This window comes from Haliotis rufescens, unplaced genomic scaffold (assembly GCF_023055435.1).
Source record: "Haliotis rufescens isolate VD_foot unplaced genomic scaffold, xgHalRufe1.0.p SCAF_11, whole genome shotgun sequence".
NCBI lineage: Eukaryota > Metazoa > Mollusca > Gastropoda > Lepetellida > Haliotidae > Haliotis > Haliotis rufescens.
In genome coordinates, this window is record NW_025963791.1 from 37,774,974 (window position 1) to 37,793,346 (window position 18,373).

Here is an 18,373-nt window from a genome sequence, read left to right on the forward strand (position 1 = left end):
TTCAGAAAACGTCAGTTCTATTTATAATGTAGCTTATTTTATCGCTTATTACATATACGTGTATCTATGTTCGTCGAATGTAGAATCAATAAATGTGTTGATATATATAGTGAGTGAGTGTGGTTCAACGCCACTTTCAGCAATATTTCACCGATATCACGGCGCCGCTAGGACACGGGCACCACGCGTTTACCCTTGTGGGAATGCGAACCCGGACCTTCGGCGTGACAAGCGAACGCTTTAACCAACAGGCTAACCCACCACCCCTTTACTTAATATACACATATGCCTCAGCTGGGACCATCAGTTCGAGAAAGGTGGAGGTTACGGACAGGTCCTTGTTCTTGTCTCAAGAGTCTAAATTGAATGGGTACAGGATGATCAGGCCTTGTGGTTCCCTGTGTTTTTCACTGATCTACTTTATTTCATTTTTTAAACATTTTTTTTTTTGGTGTACACAAACAATAAGTTTACATAGTATAGTTCATATGCAATCTTAAATGCATACAAGTTGCAAAGTATACATATGGATAATAACAAACAAAACTATTCCAGTGTCAGGATGGTAAGACACCTTTGTTAGATTGTGTAAGTTCGTTGTTTTACACAAATAGATGGTGACAGAGTGACCAAAATCTCATGAACTGTGTGTATTTACATTGTAAATATGATATGACATCCTACCCGATGGTATGGATCCTTGCTCATGTCATCACTCACTGGTTTATTTGGTAATTCACCATTCACTCACACCCCAACATATCATTAGTATGAAATGAACAGCTGCATGGTCTTGCTTTATTCACTGTATAATACTGGTTTAACATGACATTATTTTTTTTTTTTATTTGTCAGGTACCAACAAATAGTACACCAAAGTATACGTTTGAGGTTGATACAAACGGCTTCAGCGTCGACAGCAACAACATTTTACGACTAAACACGGCTGTGTTGGATTATGAAACTGTGAAACAATACACACTGTCGGTGAGTTCTGTCGGAGATATATGAACTGGGACATGTCATTCTGTTTGCCTAGATGTTTTCTGTGGTGAATTCAGGTGAACTCTTGACTTGCCTTTGCGTGTGTTGGTGTACCACTGGTACGCTCACCTTTTCGGGAACAGCTGTCATCATTACTACTTGGTAATGGTTCATAAACGTGGAATAGTACAACTGACCTTAATGATTATGGAAAGTGTTTGGTCGCTTCCATTTAGTCAATATATTGACTGCTGTTGTTGATGTTGAATGCACTTTCATGATGTGCATTATACTGCTTGCACCATATGAAAGGGTAGAAACAAACATCAATGGGATTTAAATCGGGACTGAGGGCAGGTCACTGCATGGTTCTGATGCCATTCTGATGGAGGAAGTCTCTTGTTGCTCTCTCAGTGTGGACACAGACGTTATCATGCTGAAACTCGTGGTTGCGGCGACGTGCCAAATGAGGTGGTGTCAGAATGGGTCCTCGATGTGGCCTGTGACAGTGGAGGTGTCTGCTCGTCAATCTTCGACGCACGGTGTCCGCACTCATGTGTCGCTGGTGTGTCCCAATGGTCTGTCGAGCAGTTTCCGCTGCAGTAACAAAGCGATCTTGAAGATGCTGTCGCACAATCTGACGATCCTGACGTCGGGTCAGGTGACCTTTGGTCTTCCACTATGTGGTCGGTCATCTGTAGTGTTACGTGGACTTGAAATGCATTGGCTACTTGCCGGGCGGTTTGTCCAGCTTGCAATCGTCCAAGAGCTTGATGTCGCTGTTTTCTTGTCAATCTTGGCATGTGGTAGCAATTCAATAACGAATGAATGCTATGCGATCTGGGTGGATTTTTGTAGGGCAAGAAACGGGGGAACGCATGTGCATTTCAATTTGCACAGAACTCACGTGCATCGGGTTACCATGGCCGTTGCCGTGATGCGTTTGGGCGATTGGTTTTATTGTCATCTGCTTTGGTTTTTTTATCATCAAATTTAATTTTTCCGGAAAAGGTAATGTTAAATTTAAGAAACTTTGACAAAAAATACCCAGATATTTAAATGACAACTTTTCATGAAATGTTACTTGGGGTAACGTTTCTTTGCGGTTCAGTATATACAAGCATAATGACTTGATTTGTATGTGGCAATTATACTTTTAAATGTAGGCGAAGTTAAAGAGTTTTTCATTTACACTTACATAGATGTTTTACACCGATTCATAGCCCTCCTTTAAAGCAGTGCATGTGTGACATAATGTTTGTACCTACTGTATCAAGGGACACGGGTTCGAAGCCTAGATTGGTCCTGATCGTGTTTCTAAGTGAAGTTTCCAACGTCTAAGACCTTCATCACTTCTTTATGAAGCTGACAAACCGTGACATAATTGAAATACTTTGACCCAACTCTACCATGAAATTGTGAAATACTCGATTCTGATTGGTCCATCAGAGGTATCAAATCACAACCGATTTGACGACTGCATCACAGCGGGAAATAATATTAATAAAAAAGTACTTGTTTCTCAGTCATTGTCGATATGCTTTTGAAATAATTACATGTACAATTAAACAATTAAAAACACGATCAAATCGACTTAGAGAGTGTGTCAAGTTTTGGTAATATCAAAAATAGCTCGAAATTTGGCGCTTTTCTAAGGCCGACTGTAAGGCCATATTTTGGCGTCACAATCAGCGGTGTGACGTCATAAAAATGACGTGCGGTATAGGACTAAACCATGAAAGGTTTGCTGACTCCTCTTTAGGTGACCATACTTCACGTCGGCTTACGAAGTAGCTTTGCTCCACACTCTCGATGCTTACCATCTATGCGAGAAAAGCATATTGACAACATACTACTCAATCACATAAAGCGTCATTGTTATAAACTTACAGTGTTTTAAATTAAGATCTTGTGTACAGGTAGATTTAGCAAGACTTTTAAAAGTTGAAACCTAAAGATGCCCATTCGGTTCAAAATTCTCAATCTTCAAAATACAATGCTCCCAGCTTGATAGTATACAAGGAAATGTTTTCACTTACAGATCCGTGCAAGGCCAGCAGGGACGTCCCAATCCTTTGTAGATGTTAATGTTACAGTCAACGTGGTGGACGTGAATGACAATTCCCCAGAGTTCTCTGCAACATTTTATGACGTTTCACAGATTGAGGGTGATTACTCCGGTAACCAAAAAGTGGCTCTCATACAGGTAAAGATACAATCCCAGTGCGAGAAAGATACAACCCTAGTGTAAGAAAGATACAATCCCAATGCAAGAAAGATACGATCCCAGTGTAAGAAAGATACAACCCTAGTGTAAGAAAGATACAATCCCAATTCAAGAAAGATACGATCCCAGTGTAAGAAAGATACAATCCCAGTGTAAGAAAGATACAATCCCAGTGCGAGAAAGATACAATCCCAGTGTAATAAAGATACAATCCCAGTGCGAGAAAGATACAATCCCAGTGTAAGAAAGATACAATCCCAGTGTAAGAAAGATACAATCCCAGTGTAAAAAAATACAATCCCAGTGTAAGAAAGATACAATCCCAGTACAAGAAAGATACAATCCCAGTGTAAGAAAGATGCAATCCCAGTGTAAGAAAGATACAATCCCAATGCAAGAAAGATACAATCCCAGTGTAAGAATGATACAATCCCAGTGTAAGAAAGATACCATCCCAGTGTAATAATGATACAATCCCAGTGCGAGAAAGATACAATCCCAGTGTAAGAAAGATACAATCCCAGTGTAAAAAAAATACAATCCCAGTGTAAGAAAGATACAATCCCAGTGTAAAAAAAATACAATCCCAGTGTAAGAAAGATACAATCCCAGTACAAGAAAGATACAACCCCAGTGTAAGAAAGATACAATCCCAGTGTAAGAAAGATACATTTCCAGAGCAAGGGAGATACAATCCCAGTGTGAGAAAGATACGATCCCAGTACAAGAAAGATACAATCTCAGTGTAAGAAAGATACAATCCCAGTGTAAGAAAGATACAATCCCAGTGTAAGAAAGATACAATCCCAGTGCGAGAAAGATACAATCCCAGTGCGAGAAAGATACAATCCCAGTGTAAGAAAGATACAATCCCAGTGTAAGAAAGATACAACCCCAGTGTAAGAAAGATACAATCCCAGTGTAAGAAAGATACAACCCCAGTGTAAGAAAGATACAATCCCACTGCGAGAAAGATACAATCCCAGTGCGAGAAAGGTACAATCCCAGTAAAAGAAAGATACAATCCCAGTGCGAGAAAGATACAATCCCAGTGTAAGAAAGATACAATCCCAGTAAAAGAAAGATACAATCCCAGTGCGAGAATTGCTGCTTCGCATCGCCTAGTTGTACTTCGCATGATTTGGTTGTACTTCCCATCGCCTAACAATGCTTCGAAATATTTGGTTGTACTTTTCATAGTGTGGTTGTATTTTTACTCGCCTTGGCGTGTTTGGCATGATTTGGCTGTACTTCTCATCGCCAAGTTGCACTTCTCAACGTTTTATTTTTCATCGCTATTTCTGATCGTTTAGCTGAGCGTTAACCGTTCATGCATTTGGTCTTTTCACTACCCAGTTAACGGCAACCGACGTGGACACAGTTGGCAGCGTGAGGTATTCAATAAGTACCGCATCAACAGGGGCAGCGAACAAAGCGTCTATCGACGCTGCCAATGGCACACTGTATCTGCAGGCCAGGGTCAGCGGAGGGGACCAATACATTTTACATATCCGGGCCTCAGACAGTGACAGTGGTCCTAGACGTGACACGTAATTACATATTTTCTTATCCTGATTCATGTCAGTGTATACTTTGTACAGTACTTATCAGCTTGACAAGCAAACAAATCTTTTGCTCACTTGGTATCATTATTTGATAGTGAATGAGTGGGCATTATTTCAGTCAAATAGCGACTATTTGATAGTAATTCATTGATACAAAACATCAGTGGCAAATAATAACCAATCTCGACTATCCACCGAAACACATTGAATTAGGCACAATCGGCAAAAATCTTTGAAACTGTTGTGAATATGGATACTGAAAATCAGTGATGACACCAGGTGTTCGCGGAAAGATAAGCTCGTCCTACCCTACCTCCCCATGACATAGTCGGAATTGTACAATGGACTCTGCTTTTAGCGGGGGTTTCTTAATATGCTGACGGAAAGGGGTTTATTGTTTTGTATTGTACCTATTAAATCGGAAAGGGGTTAATCACTTTGTAGTGTTCCTATAAAAATCATGTCAATACATTTCCTGTAATTGTATTATGATAATGGTGACACGCGTGTGTGCACTGACTGTTAGTTCTAGATTGGCTATTGACCTAATATACGTATCTGTTAATTACGACGTGTGGCAATTTACCAAGGAGGTGATACATTCCCTTCCCAGGGCTGTGGTCCGTATAACGATCACTTCCTCGGACAACAAAGGGCCACGGATTCCAGCAGAACTGTTCACGGTAACCTACAGCGAGTGCATCAGCATAAACAGGTCTATCTTCACGGTCCCGGTACGTCGAACATTGTTCATGGGTCATATAGTTAAGATAATTCATTATAATGGGAAGGCGTGACGGTTTTTAGAACGCTTCAAGGGAGATCACTCATGGGGTAATGTAAATCCAACATTGCGTCTTCTGCATCACTAACAACATTATTCAGGAAATGAAAAAGTATATAAGCTTGAGCGATTTTCTATTAACAACGGACGTCATGTTGGTAATGCCAACTTTGTTCTCTGGAAATGGTTTTCTCGCTTTTATTTATTATTACTGTGAAGAATCAAAATAATGAAACAAAAGGTATGAATTACAGAACAAAGAGATCCATACGTTTCCCCGACATCAGCGCCCAACACGCCAATTTGTGGGTGAGTGAGTGAGTGTGGTTTTACGCAGCCTTTAGCAATATTCCAGCAATATCACGACGGGGGACACCAGAAATGGGCTTCACACATTGTATCCATGTGGGGAAACGAACCCGGGTCTTCAGCGTGACGAACGAACGCTTTAACCACTAGGCTACCCCTCCGCCACCGCCAATTTGTATTAATTTTCAATAGATAATGATTAAATTAGTCTCAACTTATTTTGTGTGTGATAGAATATTATATTTAATTTGGAACATTATTCATTGTTCCTTCCCTGTTCATGACAGGCCACCGATCCCGAGGGCGGACGCCTCAACTTTGCTATCATCGGCGGAAACAACGGAAACACGTTCTCTATTGACAGGTACAAAATACACTAAACTCAGTTACATTTTATAGCTTATTGATAGCTGCATAGATTGCATGGACAAATATGTATTTTGTTGTTACATTTTGTTTTTATGCCACATGTTTGATTATAGTAATATTTAACCTGACATACCAGTTCAACATTACCCGTTACCCGAAGCTTTTCATTGTTCTATGGCTGAGAAAGTTAATTCAGTCTGATGCCGCGTTATAAAGTGTTCAGTTCTATCACGGCGTGTCAGCTTCACGAACAAGTTACAGAGTGGCAAGTCCTGCATGTGGGCGTGTGCCGTATTGTTACATCGGTGAACAGGGCTCTTGTGCTGACCGGTGTCCCGGTATAAATTCTCCCCTCGGAGAATCTGTTCTGAAATGGAATCTCCCCCGGGCGGATATATTTCGCGCCCCCCTCAGTATAAAGTCCCCCCCCCTGATTATTCGGTTTGTTGCAATGTCTTTAAGTACTATATTCTTTAAATAGTTATCTTTAATGTAAGGGGGGGTACTTTAAAAAATAGATTATGAAATATGGTCATAATGTATTGATATTTCAGCATATTTTATTCGGTAACTGTACCTTCCATCCTACAATAATTATAAGACATAATCATACCAAACAAAGGATGGGAGACAAGAGTCTCTACAGAGTTTGTTGTTTCCCGGGGGGAGATTTTATTCTGGGGGCGAATATATTTCGTGACACCGGCACACTCTGCACGTATCTGATTTTTGAACTCACGATCAGCGGATCAAGGCATAGTAAAGGGACGCAACCTTGTAGAGGGAATAACGTCGAAGACAACTACTGAATCACCCACGTTTCTATCATATTGAAGTTAACTTATTATAACTATTTCTGTTATTGATGTATTTTCTTCCAGAGATGGTACGATTACTAATCTTCTCCCCCTTGACTTTGAGATGGTGAATGTGTATAGTCTGTTAGTGGAAGTCTCGGATGCTGCCTCTGTGGTGAGTCACATGTTAAAAAACCCTGCTTCACATACAGGATTTAAATTTTGTTTTTAAAGGATAAACTTATTTTTTATAATGCAAAGTGTGAATGGAAACTACAAACCCGCATAAACATTGTTAACATTCGGGTCTTTAATCATGAATGCGTTTGTCTTGGAAAAAGTATATTTTGATTTGACAAGAGTAATATCAATGTATGATTAAGTGTATATGGTGAGGTGAGGTGTTTGACGTCGCGTGAAAGATTATTGCCCTTATATAGCCACGTGCATGCACGTGTGTGTGTGTGGCTGCTTGTACTAGCCCACTGATATACCATGCCGCAGTGTATCATGAATACCCCACTCAGACACATTATACTGACTCCGAGCCGACCAGTCCCTGTTTTAATCCCTTAGCGCCGAGTTCCAGGCAGAGTTACCAAACGTACCATATGTTAACACCTTTTGTATGACGCGGCCGGGGTTCTAACCCCGGACTGTCCGCGTGGACGCTCCACCACCAGACCCCCGATGCGGTCTTTATAGTGTACAAGGCTATGTATGTAGTTATTCACAAAAAGTGTTCACAAATTCACTAAAGTAAGCATGAAATGGAAGTCCATTTTACCAGAGGTGCCGTCTAGAAAAAGAAAAGAAGCGTGACGCTAGTTCATGATAACATGCAGTAGTTATTAGATAGACTCCCACACAGGAGTCCCAACCTTTTAAAGCACACGTATACATATTGACACCCCGTTTCAACCAACACCATATTGAACATAATTTGTGACGAAGGTCCCGGTAGCAATTATCATCGTCTAGAACTGCGGTTCACACTCGAAGTCGTTGTGACCATAGAATATATATCTGATTGGTGGTCACAACGACTTACGAGTTAAGTTTTGACTTTTCTTCCTGTTGTTCGGTGAGTTCTTATTATAGAATAGAGCGTAAGACACAGTCACTAAGACAATGCTGTGGTGGTTATGTGTTTCACAGACAGCTACAACGACTGTTCGAGTAGTGGTGGCAGATGTCAATGACAACTCCCCAGCATTCAATGGAACTACAGATGGAATATATACCTTCACCGTCATGGAGCTTAAAACTTCAGCTGTTATCGGAAACGTTATGGTGAGTGCATTTGATGGCAATAGCTTTTAGGTAAATGTTTTTAAACGATTTTAAACGCACGCACGCACGCACGCACGCACGCACGCACGCACGCACATACACGCAAACAAACAAAAACGATTTTACCCCCTTACACACATATAGCTTGTGCTGTAGACCACTTTGATGTTGTTTTCTTGTATTTACGTGTAAGCTGTATATTTTATCTTGGCAACCTGTCTATTTACCTAGTAAATATCAACGGATGCCACACGTACTTTTATAGAATCATTTAGAACATTCTGTCCATGTTGATGCTTTGTGAAGTACAAATCGAACGGTGCCTTGATTATTATTATTAAAACCTTCTATTAGCCATGGGTCAACCTTGCATACATTCATGAATACAGGCCTTCTTTTTGAAAGTCGATTCCAATACAAATTGAATCGTGATCACACTCGTATAATGTATCAATAATATGACGAATGCTTTGACATGAGATGACATCTACTCCATAACGTCTTCACTTCTTTATTTACAGTTTCACATTATCACACAAGCAAGCAAAATACAGGCATTTTTCACGATTATGATTTTATTTGCAATAATCACGCATCCATATTTGTTTATTTAGGCCACTGACGTTGATGAACCAAACACGGACAGATCACGTGTGGTTTACAGTTTAATGGGGACATCGTCGATGTGAGTACAGATGGTGTGTGCTAGCTAAGTCACTCCATGAAAAACCCGTGAAGATTCCCGGGTAGAATAGGTCTTCAGCAACCCATACTTGCCGTAAAAGGTGACTATGCTTGTCGTAAAAGGCGACTAACGGGATCGGGTGGTCAGGCTCGCTGACTTGGTTGATTCATGTCATCAATCCCAATTGAGTTGATCGTTGCTCATGATATTAATCACTGGATTGTCTGGTCCAGACTCGATTATTAACAGACCGCCGTCATAAGCTGGAATAATGCTGAGTGCGGCGTTAAACAACAAACCAACCAACCAAAAAAAAACCACTACATGAAAACCATTAGAATATAAATATAATTGTGTAAATGAAAGCAGCAAAACCCTTTCCATATTCATAAGAAATCAATACCAAAACCAGGGTCGATTGTACGATTCCCTCTATATTATGAGCCTGTGTTTAGGAATCACTATCACACAGTGATGACACCAGGTGTGCGTATCTTGCACCCGTGATTAACGCATGTAAAGGCAGGTCAATTTTTCATCGAAACAAACCATGAGAACACATGGTACAAGTCAAAATAGGGAATTGCATCTCCCATAATTCCCACTGATGCGTCCAATTTGGAAATGTCTTCAACAGGTCTACCATAAAATGTTTTGAAAGCTTTACCGAGGTTGATCAAACTCATTCTGAGCAAGAGTCGTTTGACGCCCTTTGAAATCTCGATAGAAAGAGCATGCTACATTGTACCTTGAAAGTTTGGATGGAGCTGCAGGAGATATTGCTCGCCATAAAGGGAAAGTTGACCATTGGAAAGTTCAAGTCATCTCTCTTGTCATACAGTCTCGTGTAGAGTGTTTTGTCACTCTGAATTCTAATGCATAAATCTAAATAGGAAACATATGAGGCGGTATCGCTGGTCTGCTTTATTTCTGGTTCAGATGGGTAAATCAGTAGCAGGGAATTGGCTATTTGATGGTTATTGATCCTCGATTTACCTGAAGCTTAAGTTAAAGTTCTTGGCCAAATTACTTTGTTTTGACTCGCCAATCCGAGCAGAAATATCATAAGAAGGAGAGCACAATTGGTGCCCATGGGGATGCCTACTTCCTGCCGAAATGTCTTTTCCCCAAATTTCACGTAGATGTCATCAATGAGTAAGTCCCGCATTTCACAGGTTTTCTTAGATAACTTATGTAAACTTCTGTAAACCATAGCCAGAAAGAGGTGGGGAATACCATTGGTACACAGCAGGTACAAGTGCGGGCAAATTGCCGGGACCACAACTGTTTGTCACTGCAATTGACCACTAATGGCTACTGCAAATGTCTATCTCAAACGTCTGAAATATGTTATTAATGACGGACATACTTGTCACAGACTGCGAAATGTATAACTATGTATTGTTCTAATGTGTATAATAATAGATGTGACCCGTTACGATCCGGTTAGAATAGGTGTTCAGCAACCCATGCGTGTCATAAGAGGCGACTATGCTTGTCGGAAGAGGCGACAAACGGGATCGGGTAGTCAGGCTCGCTGACTTGGTTGATGTATGTCATCGATCCCAGTGGTGAAGATTACTGCTCATGATACCAATCACTGGATTGTCTGATCCAGACTAGATAATTTACAGACAGCCGTCATATAGCTTGAATATTGCGGTGCGGCGTTAAGCAACAAACAAACAAACACACCAACAATGGATGTTCCAGATTCAATGATATGTCTCTCTCAGGTTCGAGATCGACGCCCAGTCTGGTCAGATATCATGTGGGTTTCCGGACCCTGCCCACCAGCCGATACACGAGCTGACCGTCATAGCCACGGACAGCGCCAGTGATGCCAGGATGTCAGCGGTGACCGTTGTGGTCAATGTCTCTGTCCCCATTTTTGGCGTCAAGAACTATGAAGTAGTTGTGTTGGAGAACGCTCAGGATGTGCCAGTTGTCAACGTAACCGTACGTATATGTAGTAGTGCTAGAGAACACTCAGGATGCGCCTATTGTGACCGTTACAGTACGTATATGTAGTAGTGCTAGAGAACACTCAGGAGGCGCCTGTTGTGGCCGTTACAGTACGTATATGTAGTAGTGCTAGAGAACACTCAGGATGCGCCTGTTGTGACCGTTATAGTACGTATATGTAGTAGTGCTAGAGAACATTCAGGATGCGCCTGTTGTGGCCGTTACAGTACGTATATGTAGTAGTGCTAGAGAACACTCAGGAGGCGCCTGTTGTGACCGTTACAGTACGTATATGTAGTAGTGCTAGGGAACACTCAGGATGCGCCTGTTGTGACCGTTACAGTACGTATATGTAGTAGTGCTAGAGAACACTCAGGAGGCGCGTGTTGTGACCGTTACAGTACGTATATGTAGTAGTGCTAGAGAACACTCAGGATGCGCCTGTTGTGACCGTTACAGTACGTATATGTAGTAGTGCTAGAGAACACTCAGGAGGCGCGTGTTGTGGCCGTTACAGTACGTATATGTAGTAGTGCTAGAGAACACTCAGGATGCGCCTGTTGTGACCGTTACAGTACGTATATGTAGTAGTGCTAGAGAACACTCAGGAGGCGCGTGTTGTGACCGTTACAGTACGTATATGTAGTAGTGCTAGAGAACACTCAGGATGCGCCTGTTGTGACCGTAACAGTACGTATATGTAGTAGTGCTAGAGAACACTCAGGATGCGCCTGTTGTGACCGTTACAGTACGTATATGTAGTAGTGCTAGAGAACACTCAGGATGCGCCTGTTGTGACCGTTACAGTACGTATATGTAGTAGTGCTAGAGAACACTCAGGATGCGCCTGTTGTGACCGTTACAGTACGTATATGTAGTAGTGCTAGAGAACACTCAGGATGCGCGTGTTGTGACCGTTACAGTACGTATATGTAGTAGTGCTAGAGAACACTCAGGAGGCGCGTGTTGTGGCCGTTACAGTACGTATATGTAGTAGTGCTAGAGAACACTCAGGAGGCGCGTGTTGTGGCCGTTACAGTACGTATATGTAGTAGTGCTAGAGAACACTCAGGAGGCGCGTGTTGTGACCGTTACAGTACGTATATGTAGTAGTGCTAGAGAACACTCAGGATGCGCGTGTTGTGACCGTTACAGTACGTATATGTAGTAGTGCTAGAGAACACTCAGGATGCGCCTGTTGTGACCGTTACAGTACGTATATGTAGTAGTGCTAGAGAACACTCAGGATGCGCGTGTTGTGACCGTTACAGTACGTATATGTAGTAGTGCTAGAGAACACTCAGGATGCGCCTGTTGTGACCGTTACAGTACGTATATGTAGTAGTGCTAGAGAACACTCAGGAGGCGCGTGTTGTGACCGTTACAGTACGTATATGTAGTAGTGCTAGAGAACACTCAGGATGCGCGTGTTGTGACCGTTACAGTACGTATATGTAGTAGTGCTAGAGAACACTCAGGATGCGCCTGTTGTGACCGTAACAGTACGTATATGTAGTAGTGCTAGAGAACACTCAGGATGCGCCTGTTGTGACCGTAACAGTACGTATATGTAGTAGTGCTAGAGAACACTCAGGATGCGCCTGTTGTGACCGTTACAGTACGTATATGTAGTAGTGCTAGAGAACACTCAGGATGCGCTTGTTGTGACCGTTACAGTACGTATATGTAGTAGTGCTGGAGAACATTCAGGATGCGCCTGTTATGACCGTTACAGTACGTATATGTAGAAGTGCTAGAGAACACTCAGGATGCGCCTGTTGTGACCGTAACAGTACGTATATGTAGTAGTGCTAGAGAACACTCAGGATGCGCCTGTTGTGACCGTTATAGTTCGTATATGTAGTAGTGCTAGAGAACACTCAGGAGGCGCGTGTTGTGACCGTTACAGTACGTATATGTAGTAGTGCTAGAGAACACTCAGGAGGCGCGTGTTGTGACCGTTACAGTACGTATATGTAGTAGTGCTAGAGAACACTCAGGAGGCGCGTGTTGTGACCGTTACAGTACGTATATGTAGTAGTGCTAGAGAACACTCAGGATGCGCCTGTTATGACCGTTACAGTACGTATATGTAGTAGTGCTAGAGAACACTCAGGATGCGCCTGTTGTGACCGTTACAGTACGTATATGTAGTAGTGCTAGAGAACACTCAGGAGGCGCGTGTTGTGACCGTAACAGTACGTATATGTAGTAGTGCTAGAGAACACTCAGGATGCGCCTGTTGTGACCGTTACAGTACGTATATGTAGTAGTGCTAGAGAACACTCAGGATGCGCGTGTTGTGACCGTTACAGTACGTATATGTAGTAGTGCTAGAGAACACTCAGGAGGCGCCTGTTGTGACCGTTACAGTACGTATATGTAGTAGTGCTAGAGAACACTCAGGAGGCGCGTGTTGTGGCCGTTACAGTACGTATATGTAGTAGTGCTAGAGAACACTCAGGAGGCGCGTGTTGTGGCCGTTACAGTACGTATATGTAGTAGTGCTAGAGAACACTCAGGATGCGCCTGTTGTGACCGTTACAGTACGTATATGTAGTAGTGCTAGAGAACACTCAGGATGCGCCTGTTGTGACCGTTACAGTACGTATATGTAGTAGTGCTAGAGAACACTCAGGATGCGCCTGTTGTGACCGTTACAGTACGTATATGTAGTAGTGCTAGAGAACACTCAGGATGCGCCTGTTGTGACCGTTACAGTACGTATATGCAGTAGTGCTAGAGAACATTCAGGATGCGCCTGTTGTGACCGTAACAGTACGTATATATAGTAGTCATATCAATACTTTGCTGAGTCTATCGCCCAATATGCCAACAAATAATTCGTGTGATCTCGGAAGTCCTATTGCGCCAGCAGTTTGGTCGTGAGATCCACGAGATGTTAATAAACCCGCAGTTTCGTCTTGGGATCTCCAATTGTAATTACATCAGCTTCCGAGGTATGACACTTGTATTTGTCGTCTAGAGAACTCCATGTCTTATTGTATCAGCGGCTTAGTCGTGGGACACCGAAGTGTTATTAAACCTGCAGACAGGATAAGTTTAAATAGGTGTTGATTGCTGTTGATTGATGGCTTGCGAATGCATATGTGGACTGCTTCTGTCAGGTCTCTTTAGTGAAGTCATGGAGGTTGTTGCCTGTACAGTATTATAGAAGTTGTTATCCATAAATTATGTCTACTTTTTCATCCGTCATCTTCTAAGTAATGCCTATCAAACAATTCACTGAACGTGTTGGTCGATACACCGAGGATAATATAGGTGTAAATTATTTATCTTGGGGTCACTGAACACATCGTCTTACCTTTAGTGTAACGTTAACGAATTCAAGCAGAGAGAAGTAAATGAAGCGGACATAAATTATTCTCAAATGTTTCCTTTAAAACACAGATATTTACGAATTGCTCTATTCCTCTATCCATCACATTCAAGTGACGTCTGAATTCGAGTTCCACATTCCATCGACTATGAAAATAATATGTAAACATATATAAAGGTACGGTCATTGAAGATCCGGGATAGAATAGGCTTGTCGTAAAAGGCGACTAACGGGATCGGGTGGTCAGGCTCGCTGACTTGGTTGATGCATCTTATTGTGTCCCAGTTGCGTGGATCGATGCTCATGAATTGTCTGATCCAGACTTGATTATTTACAGACCGCCGTCATATAGCTGGAATATTGCTGAGTGCGGCGTTAAACAACAACAATGCAAACATGCACTAATATCTAAATAAAATCGACAAAAAAAAATCCATATTCATAAACAACATCTGCCAAACACAGAGTCGATGGTGCGATTCCGACTATAGCACGAGTATGTGTATACGTCTTTTAAGATACACTTTCGTTTATTGAACATAGGCTGATAATCGCGACCAGTCCGCATCAGCAAGTTACAAGTTCACTGCTGGAGATTATCAGAGCTTCAGCATCAACCCACAGACGGGGGAGATTAGGACAGCCGTCCCACTTGACTATGAGAGCAGACACGAATATGTGTTGGAGGTGTCCACGTATTACGGTACACTAAGTAGTTTACCATCGTCTACAGCAACAGTCAGCGTCGCGGTCGCGGTGAGTAAAGAATATATTATATATAAATTTCATGATCACATTCACCAGGCGTGTAGTTTCACATCACTATTATCAATATTCTAGCCATATCACGAAGGAGGTCACCAATAATTACCCACGAGAGAATCAACCCGGGTCTTTGGCGTGGCGAGCCACGACTTTAACCACTAAGCTATCATACCGCCTAAGAAATTGACCTGACCATGGCCACATGTGAATTTGGAAGTTGTATTTAGGAAATACGTCAACAATATCAGCTGGTTGACAAACCGGCAAATGTTTCTTGTTGTTTGTAACAACTGTATTTGTAAGGCCGTTGTGGAGACGGTACATGATTGATTGTTTGTTGTTTAACGCCGCACTCAGCAATATTCCAGCTTTATGACGATAGTCTGTAAATAATCGAGTATGGACAATCCAGTGTTTGACACCAAGAGCATCGATCTACGCAATTGGGATATGATGACATGCACTAACCAAGTCAGCGAGCCTGGCCATCCGGTGTCGTTAGTGGCCTCTTACGACAAGCATGGGTTGCTGAAGACGGTGGATGCACAATGCTCAGTTTGATGATGATTTCAATGTACCAGCTACCTGGCCTAATTGCACAGCATCATGAATAAAACTGTCAAATATCCAAACTATTTTTGCTATACGTCGTAATTAACTACGCCCTCGTGGGTTGCCTCCCTTAGCTGTGCCAGAACCCGCTGATTATGTGTTCTAATCCCTCCTCTTGTCTCGTAATGAGGATATAGAGTTTTATAATCGTTCCCATGTCTGAGGTGTACAAGAAATATACTTTTGACCAACAAAATCACGTCTCTACATAGAAACAACAAATGATGCTTATTTCATTATAAGAACTTAACATATACAAGAGACGCATATTCATTACAATCTAGTAAGAAGAAACTACATTTTATTTTTTATAAGTAAAATACTTCATAGCAATATGTTTACGAAAGTAACATTCAGTCCAGAAAGTGTTTTAGTTCAATAAATTGTTATAATGCATTTATATTTGTTAAAACAGCCTGGTAATGTACGCTTGCTATTACAGCAATTCAAATATAGTTGTACCACACGTATGTACAGTTCTTGATGATATTGAATGTTCTCTACGAAGGACGTGAATGACGAAAGCCCCGTGATATCAGTGTCTGGCGGTCCTATCAACGTCTATGTCATGGGTAATGCTGCTGTTGGAACACGCATCCTTGACATCAATGCGGTGGACGGCGATCCCGCTGTAAGTAGAACTTATAATGTGTGTAAAGGTTAGTGTCAAAAGGAATGATTGAATACTAGTATGTCAGCGTCAATGGAAGTAACTATGATTGGATACTAGTATGTCAGCGTCAATGGAAGTAAGTACGATTGGATACTAGTATGTCAGCGTCAATTGAAGTAAGTATGATTGGATACTAGTATGTCAGCGTCAATGGAAGTATGTATGTTTGAATACCAGTATATCAGCGTCAATTGAAGTTAGTATGATTGAATACCAGTATGTCAGCGTCGATGGAAGTTAGTATGATTGAATAGTAGTATGTCAGCGTCAGTTGTAGTAAGTATGTTTGAAGACTGGTATGTTATTGTCAATGGCAGTAAATAGTATTGAATACTGGCATGTCAGCATCACACGTAATTCATGTAGTAAGTATGGTGCATAATTTAGGCTATTTCACTGTCAATCAACGATAAAACATACACTTGGCGTTATTTTCCAGAATACTCCAAACAGCAATGTTAAGTTCTACATCGCTAGCGTTACTCCAAGCAACGGAACTGGTTTGTTTGAAGTCAACCAAAGTACAGGAGAGGTCACCGTCGCCACGCTTCTTGGGGACGCCACCCAGTCAACGAATTACACTGTAAGTAAAGACTGCGATGGCTACATCATTGGTACTGTATTACCTGGTCATCAACGCTGTCTTTTGTTATCATATTATTTTTCTCCCGTGGTCGACAAGGCATACATTACAGCTACAGGAAAAGTCTGCATGGGCGTATGTGCAGAACTGCACCCTTTTGCTGTCTAGATCCACTGCGTTTGAATCCCAGACAACGCTGATTACAATCCTCTGTTTGTTAGCACCAGACCAGATATCTCGCCAGAGTGGTAACTGTCTTCTTCTTGTGTCACCCTGGGTTCATCTAGCATTACGCCGTAATATCACAGCGGCGACACGCAACGAGACAGTCACTTATCTTCATGGCTTAACCTTCATCTTCACGCATCTGTTTTGCTAACTGTATTAACACAGTGCGAATCATAGACTGACTGCTGTTAATACGTCGAAGTTTGAAAAGAGTGTTTATCCATGTAATTATAAATAATAATTATTATGATTTCAATCCAATTTGCACATCAAACTGAATATGTTGTCTCTTCAGCTTCAAGTGGTAGCTTCAGATGAAGGAACCCCTCCGAGAACTGATGACATCCTCGTCACTGTGTACATCGGATCTGCATCTGCTTCGTGCAGCACGTGCAGCACCCAGGAGACTAACGGACAAGCTCATGCCACGAGGACCACAGTTGGCACCCTCTTGTTTCTGACCTCCCTTGCTATTGTCTGTAATCCGATGGTAGTCTTTTAGCTTGCCCATACCTCTTGTATATCTATCTAATCAATATATTCCAAATGTGCTACAACTTGCTACTCCATGTATAACTTTGTAATGTCTTATACTGAATTGAAAAAAAAAATAGAAAAAAAAAATATATATTCCAAATGTCATGAAAACCACCGGCCAGAGATTAACACACAATTACTCTGATATTTTATACATTGGTTTGACATCGGTTTTAGTGTCAGTAAAACCAGTAAATTCACTTTGTGTCCGTTAATTGTGTTGCCCATCACTTGATCATCTGCTCGGGACCCGATGGTTTACAGGCCGGCGTCGCATGGCAGGAGTACAATTTTGCCACGTCGGCAACAAACTCTTTCATGCAAATTGTGTGAGTGGCGAGTGATACCGGTAGGGCAGAACATTCTTACGCTTTTCGCGAACACCTGGTGTTATTACTGATTTTCAGTGATCCATTCGCTATGTTGCCTTATTCCCTCAGTAGAATATGTTTCGGCGGATTATTTTCTGGCGTTGACGTTTTATGTGTTATAGTGCGCAATTTGCTCTAGTGGTCCTTAATCTCCTTCCAATATAAATTTGTTAGGTTCACTGTGTGAGCATTGTTAAATCAAGGAACAACACATTTAAAGAAAGTATATGCCAATTCGAAGTTGGCCATACATATTAAACAATAAATATACAGTTGACCAGTCAGA

The 18,373-nt window shown here is 41.7% G+C and overlaps 1 protein-coding gene across 4 annotated transcripts in view; it reads left to right on the forward strand.

Moving 5' to 3' along the window:
- Positions 1-17,916, forward strand: part of LOC124122142 (cadherin-99C-like) — a 29,286-nt gene extending 11,370 nt beyond the window's left edge. For all 4 annotated transcript variants that reach the window (XM_048392712.1, XM_048392711.1, XM_046485260.2 and 1 more), the window contains 13 exons: positions 856-987; positions 3,026-3,190; positions 4,568-4,761; positions 5,390-5,510; positions 6,157-6,233; positions 7,120-7,210; positions 8,194-8,328; positions 8,943-9,013; positions 10,750-10,972; positions 14,862-15,074; positions 16,204-16,326; positions 16,808-16,951; positions 17,475-17,916. In XM_048392712.1, the coding sequence (XP_048248669.1) occupies positions 856-987; positions 3,026-3,190; positions 4,568-4,761; positions 5,390-5,510; positions 6,157-6,233; positions 7,120-7,210; positions 8,194-8,328; positions 8,943-9,013; positions 10,750-10,972; positions 14,862-15,074; positions 16,204-16,326; positions 16,808-16,951; positions 17,475-17,681 (1,896 nt within the window). In that variant the 3' untranslated portion in view covers positions 17,682-17,916. The remainder of the gene's footprint in view (positions 1-855; positions 988-3,025; positions 3,191-4,567; positions 4,762-5,389; positions 5,511-6,156; positions 6,234-7,119; positions 7,211-8,193; positions 8,329-8,942; positions 9,014-10,749; positions 10,973-14,861; positions 15,075-16,203; positions 16,327-16,807; positions 16,952-17,474) is intronic.
- Positions 17,917-18,373: the final 457 nt, after the last annotated feature.